This window comes from Lonchura striata, chromosome 3 (genome assembly GCF_050655825.1).
Source record: "Lonchura striata isolate lonStrDom1 chromosome 3, ASM5065582v1, whole genome shotgun sequence".
Taxonomy (NCBI): Eukaryota; Metazoa; Chordata; class Aves; order Passeriformes; family Estrildidae; genus Lonchura; species Lonchura striata.
The window spans coordinates 114,627,673-114,639,419 of NC_140705.1; the positions used below are offsets into that span (position 1 = coordinate 114,627,673).

The following is an 11,747-nucleotide window of genomic DNA, read 5'->3' on the forward strand; positions in this document are numbered from 1 at the left end:
GATACATTCCTCTTTATGTGATTAATTCTTTTTTTTTTTTTTAGTTTTCCTCTGTGTACCCTGTGGGATCCTCCTGACAGGTCTTGAGGCTTTGCCAAGCGATACTCAGCTCCTAGCAGAGTTTGTGTCGGTGCCTGTGGGAGCTGAGCAGCACATCCCCAGGGATGCTGAGACACGGTTCTGTGCAAAGGGGGTTTAGGAGCTGAGCTGTGTGCAGCACCCCTCAGACTAATCCCAGTGAGATGCTCAGGAGGGCTCAGGCACCCTTAACATCTTCTTTCCCAGCCTTCAGGGCTCAGGGAATAGCCCTTGCCTGTTCTGTCTGGGGTGTGGGGGGGTGGAAATAAATCCAGCCACTGTGATGATTTTACAGGGCAGTTTTGAGCAGCATTAGTGTTGGTGTTTCCTTGCTGACTCCCTTTTTTCTGAGTAAGTTGTGTCAGCAACTTCCTGCAAACCTGAGGAGCCTGAGCAGCTCTGCTGTGCCTGTTCTGGGAGCTGAGCTCCCAGCTTGGGCACGCTGAGCAGCTCTCACTCAGCCTCTGGCATTGCAGAGGGGACAGAAGGGACCAGAGAGCAGCAATTTGGCATCTGGCAGGGGAAGCTGCCACCTCCTGCTCTGGAGTGCTTGTTGGAAAGCAGCATGGGCCAGGGCAGAGATGGCTTTGCTCCAGCCAAGGGACTGCTATGGAATTTTAATCCAGAGATGTGTGAGCTGGAGTAGGGGAGACAGAATTTCTGTCTTGGTTATGGAACATTTCCTTTTGGACCACCCAAAGACTGGGCTCTACATCTGTAGTATTGGCTGCTGAATGACACTCCCACATGATGCCTGTACCTGTGTGTGTATATATATATTTTTTAATATCTATATTTATATATATATATATTTATGTATGTAGATGGGCAGAGCTGATGTGTTACTATGTGCAGTGGCAGTTTCCACCTAGGAGGTTTGGATGCTACCTCCAAAATTTCTCCAAATAACTGGGCCTTCATGTGTTTTCAGTCACATAGATCTTGTACCTTACCTGTAGACATGCAGCAAAAGTCTTGGTCACAACAGCTGCCAGCTGAGGAAACACTTGCTGACTCCACATTTGTCTCACACCTATGGAATCACACCCCACATCCTGGAGTTTTGCACTTTCCTTCTCAACTGCATCCATCATATCAGTCTCCCAGAGCCCAGCTTTGATACTTTAAACAGTCAGCAACTGCTTCCATACAGTTCTTAGGGAAAAAAAGGCCAGCCCTGGCCTTCCCCTTCCTCTTGCAGCCTGTAAACTGTACCACATGCAGGTCTTTGCTCGCTCTTCTCTCTTCACTTGCCCTTCTTCAGGATCCAAACCTGGAGCCCTTCCCTACTTGCTCCCACTAAAGGTGCCAGGACAAAAAAGATGTTGCCTTTACCTTCCCACTGTCACCACTCAGAACTCCACCCTATATCCCTGTGTACTTCCTAGACAATTAAATGTCCTGTGATGCTGCCTCAGAAACCCAAAGGGCAGATCTGAAGCCAAAAGTGTTTAGACCCTAGTGGCAAAATGTGCCAGGACAAAAAGAAATACATTTATTCTGGGAGGCAAGCAGCTGTCCCCAGGGTTCCTGGTGCAAAGAGGCTCCCTGGGGGAGGTCAAGGCCAGCACCTGCTTGCTTTCATGGCACTTCCTGGGTGGGAGCAATCCACTCCCAGAGCCCTGCACCAAAATTTGGATGCTGCCTCCAGTGCCGAGTGCATCCACCAGGGACTGCTGTAGCACAGAAGTTCTCTCCAAAGAGGTATCCTCATCCTCTTTCTGGAGCTCACCTCCAGTATTTGGATACCAGCTCCAAAGCTGTGTGTGCCCAGGGATCTCTTTCAGAGAAACCTTTCCAGAGCAGAAAACTCTTCTTAGTGGTTCCCTGTAATATCATCCTTTTCTTGGCCAGCACCTGACAAGGACAAGGATGAATAAATGACTGCTTTATTGAAATTGATGATGATTAGATGAAAATGTAAAAAGATAAAAATGCAAAATGGCAAACCAACAAGCTGATCAGTTATTTACTACTCAGTAAAGCTACTTGTACACAGTGCTGTGTTTATTGCACCAGTAACACAGCCAGCTCAATAACTATCAAAAAGAGGTTGATGTTACTGATAATGGGTGAGTCTCTCCCTCAGCCTCCAGAGCTGTCCCTGAGAGCTGTTCCCACCCAAGGCAAGGATCTTCGTGCATCTAAAGGAGATAAACTGGGAAACCTGGGACTGATCTTTTGTAGTATGAAGAGTTCAATTGTCCTGCTGGTTTTAGATTCTATGTTGTCCTCAGCAGAACACGTTTGAGTCAGATGTTAACAGCTCCATGGTTTCTGCTCAAAAGTTCCATCTCTCACTTCCCCACCAGGCTCTTCCACATCCCTGTTGATGCCCACCTCAGTTGGGAGGAGCACCCTCAGGAGGGGACTAATTTAAGGGTTTGGTCAAGCTGGTCTCAGCATTCTTCACCACTGCACCCCCTGGTTTTTCATCCATCACCAAAATTTTGTAAATGAGACAAAGAAGGGGTTCTTTAAATCTGTCCCAGCCCTTCCAAATGGAAAGCATCAGTGCCCCTGCCCCTCATAATGCAGTTGCTCATTCCTCACACCAGTCCCAGGGTCCCAGGAACAGGACAGCTTTGTGTCCATCCCTTACAGAGACTGAGACCCCTCTGGAGCTGTGTCTGTGTCCCAGCTCCAATGCCTGCATTCCCACTGCTCCCAGCTCTCCCTCTTTGCTGACTGGTTTCTAGGTCTGCCTCATGTCCAAGTTTTCATCCATTAAGTGTAGCTGTGTCACCTTAGGGCAAATGGAATCTCACTGGAAGAGTGGGAAATCAGGTGGATACAGCAAAAACTCTCCCACCTTTGAAGAAGTCATGAAGGTCAGCATGGACTCTGCGTTTAAGTGAGAAAAGGCCTCCAGAAGAAAAAGAAAAATGGCATTAACTACTTGGATGTTTCTGCTTCCATGGACTGGAAATAATAGAGCTCAAGGTCTGGGTAAGAAGCATCCATCCCACCCTTCCCTGCCCCACCAGCTCTGTGGTTCTGTGCTTGCTCTGCCATGTAACCCTGCCTCTCACTTCATCTGCTTATCAAAAGCTTTTCCCCAATTTTTCCAATGTTGCCACCTCCACTCATCTGCTTCACTGCTTTCTCTAAGGGACAGGTTTTACCCTGTCTTCCTTTCTCAAAGAAAGATCTTTCTCTGCACTTTTTGGCCTCAGCTTCTGGAATTCTGTGGTTTTTGCTTTGTGTCCAAGTGTATTAAAAAGGAGTAAATATTCTGTACGAAGAAGAGGAATGACTTGCTGCAATGGACTACAGAAAGAAAGGTAAAATGAAAGTGAAACCGCTTGGGAAGTCTCATTGTTTTGGGTCATTTGTGTTACCTTGGCATTCCCAGTCTCTCTCAGAGATGAGGGAGGTGGTTTGCCCTGCAGTTTGATTGCCCCCTTGCCTGGATGTCTGTGGGACATTTCTAGGCCCCACCGTTTGCCCCGTGTCACATCCTGGCCTGCCGTGGCCACCAGCCACCCTCGTGTCCTCTGCTGTGACCACCTCGCGTGTGCGGGGGCCGCTCGCCGTGCAAATCAAAGGGGACACAGGCTGTGCGGGTGGGTGGCACAGGGTCCCCTGCTGTCCTCAGCTGCCACCCCGGTGCCACCCGGCCTGCCCAGGGTCCCCTGCTGTCCTCAGCTGCCACCCCGGTGCCACCCGGCCTGCCCAGGGCCCTGCTGGCACAGGGTCCCCTGCTGTCCTCAGCTGCCACCCCGGTGCCACCCGGCCTGCCCAGGGCCCTGCTGGCACGCTCGGCCGAGCGGGGACAGCCGAGCTCTGCTCGCAGTGCCCCGGGGCTGCCTCTGCATCTCCCAACAGCTCCATGTGACTGCAGGTCACAGGGTCTGGCCACACCTGTGCCACTCACAGCTGTCTTCATCTGTCAGCAGGAAGCAGCGAGGAAAGAAACCAGGGCAGGAAGGGCAGAAAAGAGGAAGAAACGAGAGCAGGAAGGGCAGGAAAGGAGGAGGAGAGAGAGGGAGAGGTGAGGAGCCTGCATTCAGCACTGAGGAGCAGAAGGCTGACACCAGAGGCTTCCGATGTCCTCCTCAACTTCCAGCAGCACTCTGCCCAGCGGCCTGGCCGTCCTGACCACCTTCCCAGATGTGCTCTTCATCCCTGAAATCGTGAGTGCTGCCTTTGCCCGGGGGGAGGCCGTGGCTGCTGGCTGGGCACTCGGCACAGGTTACGCTGCAGGTGTCCGAGGGTGACACTTGTCCCCAAACGCGCCGGGGGCAGCTCATCCTCAGAGAAAGCCACGGGCTCTGGAACCCTCCTTTAGTCTGCAGTGGGATTTTTCTGGAGCCTTTGAAACACGCTGCAATTCCCCGCCTTTAAAACCAGCAGGGGCTGCAGGTGGGTTTAAGCAGGTTGCCGAATGGAGCTGGTAATTAGCCAGGGTGATTAGCCAGCTGGTAATTAGCCAGGGTGACTCTGCGGGCAGCACGGGCGGGGATGAGCTGCCCGGGAGCAGGGACTGGGCGCTGCGGGAATGGCTCGCAGCAGCCGGGGCTGCGCTGCTCCCGAGCCGCATTCCTGAGCCGCCGGGCCTGGGCGTGTGGCTGAGCCAAAGGTGAGCAAACACCTCGTAACTCCTTTCCACTCTGCGACTTTATTGGGGAGCAGATCCTAATCTTAACGGATTTGCTCCGAGCATGGGTTATGACATACAAAGTCTCAGCCTGAACTTTCCCCCCCCAACTCCTCTGCCCCACTCGTGCTCTTCTCACAAGAGTCTGGAGGCTTTTTTCCAAATTCTGAGCGCTTTGGTCCAGCATTGAAAGCTCTGGCTGAGTATTGTAGGATGGCTTGGTTGGGCCCCCCCTGGGGGCTCCCCTGACAGGGGAAACCCTCCTGGGGCAGTTCTGTGTCAGGAAAAGGAGACACAGGACTTTTCAGCTCCTTGCTTTATTGCTAACTTATCAAATCTTCAGCACGCTGTCTGCACCAGACTCTGCTTGCAGGAAAACAGCACAAAAATGGGTAACAACCTCGTGCTGCAAGGCCTTTTAAGCCTAATCAGAAACTAAATTGCCCAATTAAGAAGTGACACCTAGATGATTTCCCTTCTAACGCAATAACTGACCCCTAAAGACTCGCAGTGCAGATTTTTCTACCCAATTACAAGATCCCACCCAAACCCATGAAGAAGAAGAAGGAAGAAAAAGGAGCACGAGACAACACCCTATACCCTCCATCTTGTTCCCATCTACAACATACTAAAACTCCCAAAACCTAAATTTCTCACCCAAGTGACATACTATACTACTCTCTACAATCTATTTCACCATTTTTGTGGTCTCCAGGTTATATTGAGGCTTTGGAGGCTTTCTCCATGAATAAGGGTCAAAGTCAGTGCTTTCCTGGGAGTCAGAGCACCTGGGACCTGCTTGGCTTTCCACACTGTAGGATGGCATTCAGATTATTTGATGCTAAAAACCTCAGCTTTGCCATCTGGCACCAAATCCTTTCTTCTCGGGATTTATGGCATTTCCTTGGCTCTCCTGGGGATAACAGTGTGCTAAGAGGATGTAGCCCTCCAATCGTGCTCTGCAGACCTGGTCCCTGCCCCAGAGCAATGCCCAGGTTTCCTGCAGCTACAGGAAGGAGAATCTTAAGTGCCTGTGGAGGTTTTGGCTGGGCAGACACTTGCCAGCCACCCCTGAGTTATGTTAGTCCAGTTGGCCTCAGCAAGGTTATTCCTCTGGAGCTGTTTGTTTGTAATCCCTGTCTCCAGGGGTTTGGCAGGGCAGCTTGCTGAAAGGAGCACCCTATCCTTTGGTTTGGCTAAGATCTAGAAATGTGCATCCTGAAGGCCCAGGAAGGAGGATTGCTGCATGACTGGATTTCTCCATCTCCAGGCAGATTCTGGGCTGTGCTGCTGTGTGACCTCTGCTGTGTACAAAGGAGGTGGCTGCCTTGAATCAGAGGGATCAAGAGTTTCTCATTCCTTGGTGGGATCTCAGGCTGCCTACAATGGGCTGAGATGGCAACATAACAAAACAAAAATGGCATTTAAAATACCAAAAGACGATTGTGAAATTTTCAGAAGATCCTACCTGCAGCTCAGACGATTGCCACATTAGCATGGGCTGATCAAAAGCTACCATTTTTAATCTGTGAGCCTCAGTTTAATGCTTATAATCTATCTATTTAATCTGAAGAACTTTTTGCACATATGGATACCCAGACCTATGTGGAAAACCTGAAACAAGCTGAAAGCAGACATGTATACTTTGTAAAGCTGTTTAAAGGATGGATTTTTTTTATTTAGACTGCTGTCTACATCCTGCTGTTAAGTTATTGAAAGCCTCTCAATCCTTCCTCCCTTTTTATGACTCTTCACCATAAAACCAAAGTCAGTAATCAAACCATGTCAAACAGACTTTTCTGAGTGGGTAGCCACAGCCTGCAGGAAGGAGAGATGGTGAGTGGTAGGAAGTGAGCTCATATCTCACCATCATTTGTGCTTGGTTTTAATGGAGCAGCCATAATGCTTTTCCCCAGGATTTTTAGCTGCAACCCACTCATTGTGCCAGCACATGAGTGATTAAAAGGACTGGATTAGTGTTCAAGTTGTTACAAAAGGGACCAGAACAGCAGCACTTTGGAAGAGCCATTTTCACTCAGGTCTTTGCCACATCTCGACCACATAACTGATGTAATGTTTCAATTTGCATAATGGAACCAACAAACTTTCCTACAACTGTGGGGTGACACAAATGATGTAACATTTTCTGAGTTATCATAAATCAGAGACTTCCTTTCCACTTTCAAAATGCCTGCAAGGAAATGGAAATGAGTATGAGCTGGCACTCGGATGCTGACACTGGCCATTCGAGGGTCAGAATGACCTTGGAGTCAGCAAGGCTCTCCTCCCTCTGGACATCTGCCTGAATCCCAGACTGGTGGTGGTGAGGGATAGGTCCCCACAACAGCTCAGCTCTGGAGCTCCTTATCACAGGATGTTGCACAGACTGAGCTTTGCACAGGTCCAAGAACAACTGGGCTGATTTGTGGCACGGAAAAGCTACTGAGGGCATTTCAGTGCAAAGGCACCACTTGCACTCCAGACATTCCACAACACTGAACATCATGCCCCCATCCTCTTGTGCAGGAGTCTGCTGGTGAAGGGATGGAGCCTGGGCATAGCTGTCCCTGTGTACCACCAGAAAACCCATGGCAAACTCCCAAGGCTGGCTGAGAAGGTCCCACCTGCTCCCACACCAGCAGCTGGCACCAGGCACAGCCAATGAAGGATGACCCAAAGAGCTGGAGCAGCAATGCAAACTTCCTTTCTCGAGGAGCTGGGAGCCTCTGGCTCATTTCCCCCACCCAGGGAACCAAACCTCTCCTCAGCCTGTTCTCTCCTTTCACAGTAATGCTCGCATGTGGCCTTTGTGGGGCAGGTGCCTGTGCTGCCTGTGCAGGTGAGCTGGGTTTGACACTGCTCCTGGCAGGGGTCTGACACGCTGGGTGTGAGGCAAACACCCAGTGGCACCAGTGAGGAATTATTTCTGGGTCAGGGTCAGTGGCAGACGCTCCCAGCTGAATGCCCATTTTCCAGGGGAGGCTGGGAAGAACTCGTGGGCCGCTGCCATGCTCAGTGCCAGCGGCGTGAGTGGCTTTTGGCTCTGCTCTGGACATGTCACTTTATCCCGCACTCACCCCGTCCCCCACTTTGACTTGCAGATCTTTGGGGGCCTTGTGTGGATCCTGGTGGCATCCTCGAGGGTCCCAGACCCCATGCTGCAGGGCTGGGTGATGTTTGTCTCCGTGTTCTGCTTCGTCATGTCCATCTCCCTGCTGTGCCTCTACGTCTGCGGGGCTCACGGCGGCGGCGGCTGCTGGGTCACCTTGGTACGTGCCCGTGACAAAGCCCGGGGCCGGCTTTGTCACCAGTGGGGTGCTGCTGCTGCACTGCAGCCTGGGGACGGTGCGCGGGCAGCGTGCCGCCCTCGGAGGTGACCCTGTGGTCCTCGTTCCTCAGGATGTCGTCTGCCACGGGGCAGCAGCGCTGTTCTACCTCAGCGCCGCGGTGCTGGAAGCCTACATGACCTACACCCTTCGGATCCTGTTCCCAGCGCAGGAGTACAGGGAGAACATCGCCGCCGTGGTGAGTGCCTGGCAGGGGGTGAGGTGCCCCTGGGCCTCAGGTGCCCATCTGTGTTTGCACCAAGTCCGGGGAGGGGCAGGGACACCCGTCACCATCTCGGACATCCCCGAGCACATGCCCAGCGCCGGAGCAGCCCCGTTCCACCCAGCCCTGACAGCTCTGTTCTTCCACCACAGGCGTTTGCCTTTGTGCCACCCAGCCCTGACAGCTCTGTTCTCCCACCACAGGTGTTTGCCTTTGTGCCACCCAGCCCTGACAGCTCTGTTCTCCCACCACAGGTGTTTGCCTTTGTGCCACCCAGCCCTGACAGCTCTGTTCTTCCACCACAGGCGTTTGCCTTTGTGCCACCCAGCCCTGACAGCTCTGTTCTTCCACCACAGGTGTTTGCCTTTGTGCCACCCAGCCCTGACAGCTCTGTTCTTCCACCACAGGTGTTTGCCTTCGTGGCCACCCTGCTGTACGTGATCCACCAGGTGTTCTCGCTCCTGCGCTGGAAATCCTCCTGAGAGCCTGAACTGCCCCAGGAACAACAGCTGCCCTCTCCAGCCTGGGTTTGGGGTTTGTTTTTTAATGTATAGCCTAGAAGCAAGCAGCTTTTTATGTGGGATCTTGGTGGTGAAGACAAGGAGCCTGCCAGAGAAAGGAATATCCTGGCACAATCTGTTTCCCTTCAATATCTTACAGGCTGGGTACAGTTTGATGCTGGGGCCAAAACAAACAAACAAACAAAAAATCCATCCAGCTTTAAAAAACATAGTATAGTTGGGTTTAAAGGGCTAAAATATCCCTGGACTGCACCTTTATGTGTCCAGGGTTGTTACTGGTTTCAGGCGAAAAGTGAACAACAAACACCAAGGAGCACAAATGCGAAACTGTCATTCCAATTTCTCTGTGCCCATTTAAGTCTGTTTTCCCCCCTAAAACTGCTGTACAAATTAATATTTTCATGCAGCTTCTGCAAATGCCTTCTCTGACTTGCAATGAGCAATGGGAACAATATTTAACTCTGCTCAGGAGCAATGTGGATCGCTGCAGCTCCTGAAGGGTGCTGCTGAATTCTGAGGCACGACTGTAAGGCCAGGAATTGCCACTGCCCTGGATCCCCCTACAAAGCAGAACCTGGAAGGGGCCCAGTGGGCTGGAGGAGAATTCTCTGGGTGACAGAAACAAATCCTCAGTAAGCAGAGGCAATCAACTCCTGCATTTGGTGAATGGCTACTCTCTCACACTGCCACGGTGTCACTAATAAAGATGGGTTTGCTGTGATGTTGAGATGGGTGAGTCCTTGCTGCTCTTTTTCCCTTTGCTGCAGCCAGGCACAGCCCCAGGAGGCTGAGTGGAGCTGAACTGCCAGCTGGGGCTAAACCATGCCAATGAATGAACTGGAATGGGGTTTAGACCCAGGAAGGGATGCTTCCAGCCTGTTACAGGTGCCTAAACAACAGCAGTGCCAAATTATTTCTTCCAGCTTGTGGGGCAAAGAATGCTTCCATTTTAAGTCTGAAGTTCCTGGAGAACAACCAGGACTAGAGGACAAGAGGGAAATATAAAAGTTGACTTGGAGGCTCCTCTCTTGCCTCATATCCAGGGAAACTTTTGACCTGTGACCATGGGTTTGGTTTGAAGCTTTTTAATTGCAAACTAAGAAAAACATTCATGGAGATTTTTTCCTCGCTGAAAACCAGCCTGACTTGTTTTGCTTGTGTTACTGTGACAACAGGGAACTGGTTGTAACAGAGGTGGGAAGAGAAATCCCTTTTCAGAGCAGGGAGGGAGCTCAAAGCCACTCTGGACAATGGCACACCAACACCCACCTGTTGAAACTGGTTTCATCATCCCATCATTGTGGGGTGTGTGGGGTGTTGGTGCCCAGGTTCTATTAACGCCCCTGAATGTGACATGGGAACACAAAGATGCCTTTCTGCTTGGATGTGCTGGCAAAGGCGGGGATCTGCAGCCCTACCATGGGCCTTGGGTGTGACCCCAAGCTGCACCCCAGGCAGCTGAGCAGGGGGAAGGGGTGTCCCTGCTTGGCATGGGACTGCAGGGCCCCAGCAGGGGACAGGGACAGGGGAGGGGTGGCTGCTGAATGGCAGCAACGTGCCCCTTCCCTGCACGGCGGGAGGAAGAGAAAACGACACCAAAGAGGTTCATCATGCCCAGCTCTCCTGTCATCTCAGCACAGCCATGCCCTGGAAGCTGGGCAGCCCAAGGGAGCTGTCTGCAAGTGGCACACCCCCAGCACTTCCTGAAGGGAAGGATGCTGCCCAGAGCTCAGAGAATCTCCCAGGACCTCCAGACCACGTGTGCAGCACATCTCCCCACAGAGAGCCCGAGGGCAGCACTGACCCCAGAAATTTCTGTCACTCTGCTGGAATGGGCATTGGGCATGATGGACACTGCAGGCTAGCAAGCCTTTTCCCTTGGGGACACTTCCACGGGGCCAGTGGCATTCTGGCAGGGCTCCCCAGGGTGTGGGAAGGCTGGCCCTGCAGTTTGTTGAACACAGACACTGCAGTCCCAGCATGGCCCAAAAGCCCATTTGCTCAGGAATTCCCAGATCCCCCAGACTGGTACCCCTCCATTGCTGGCATTCCCTTGCAGCTGTGCCTGGATGCAGCAGCCCATTTAAAAAGCCACAGCTCGGCCTTTTTTTCGGAGCATTTGCAAGTCCCATTCACACTGCTGACACTGGGCCTATTGTGCCCCTGCAGCCACCACCAGGTTGCATCTGGTTGTGAAAGTGGAATCCTCATCTCTGCTCTTCTCCAGCCTCCTCAGCAGGACGAGGAGGTCTGCAGGCATCTGCTCTGGAGAGCAGGCAATTACATGCTAGTTAAACCAATCTGTGCACCTGAAGGCAGGCAAAGCCTCAGTTCCTATTAAAAACAAGATTACAGACATATTCATTAACTATGCCCAGATTGTAATCTTGGTTGCTCTTGCTTAACTAAGTGGTTTAACCACCATGTTAACCATTCTCCAAATATTTGCATACTGGATGCTTTGCCTCCAGCAATGCAGTGAGTTAAGAGAACCTCCATCTTCTCCTGAATGGCAGGAGAATAATTTGATTTTTAATAGAAAATTATGGCCAGCTCCATGGAAAATGCAATTTCTCATTTTGCAGCCAGCTGTGTCTGTGAGCAATGAGCAATCTGTGTGCCGAGTAAAACAAGCACACAAGCCCCTGTGTTAATATGAACAAACCTGTGGGAACAGTAAAGCCACAAAAGATTAATTTTATGTAGGGTCCTAAGCCCAACAGCAGAGATGCCAGCTGAACATGAGCACATACTCCCCAGCAGCAGCTTGATGTGCTGGTGACAAGAAACTTTGCAAACCTGGCAATCCCTATTGAAGGTGTATTTTGACTGGGATGGCAAAGAGGGGAAAAAACATCCCACTGCTCAGAAGACATGGCCCTGGAACTAGAATTTTCATTGCAAAAGTGAGATAAAACTCAATTAAATTCACCCTGCCTGTCTGTATATACACAACTGCTGTCTTTAGAAACCTGCACCTAAATCAGTGTAAAACATCG

The 11,747-nt window shown here is 51.3% G+C and overlaps 1 protein-coding gene across 3 annotated transcripts; it reads left to right on the plus strand.

Annotated features, from left to right (window-relative positions):
• Positions 1-73: 73 nt before the first annotated feature.
• On the plus strand, positions 74-9,475 carry MAL (mal, T cell differentiation protein (MAL blood group)). 3 transcript variants are annotated; one of them, XM_085577285.1, is made up of 5 exons: positions 74-3,658; positions 3,708-4,214; positions 7,780-7,947; positions 8,078-8,203; positions 8,635-9,475. In XM_085577285.1, the coding sequence occupies exons 2-5, from the start codon at positions 4,128-4,130 to the stop codon at positions 8,707-8,709; spliced, it is 456 nt and encodes a 151-aa protein (XP_085433411.1). In that variant the 5' UTR covers positions 74-3,658; positions 3,708-4,127; the 3' UTR covers positions 8,710-9,475. The 3 variants fall into 3 exon arrangements, with proteins under 3 accessions (XP_085433411.1, XP_085433412.1, XP_021394299.2); XM_085577286.1 differs by having other exon boundaries at positions 74-3,027; positions 3,975-4,214; XM_021538624.4 differs by having other exon boundaries at positions 74-3,027; positions 3,978-4,214.
• Positions 9,476-11,747: the final 2,272 nt, after the last annotated feature.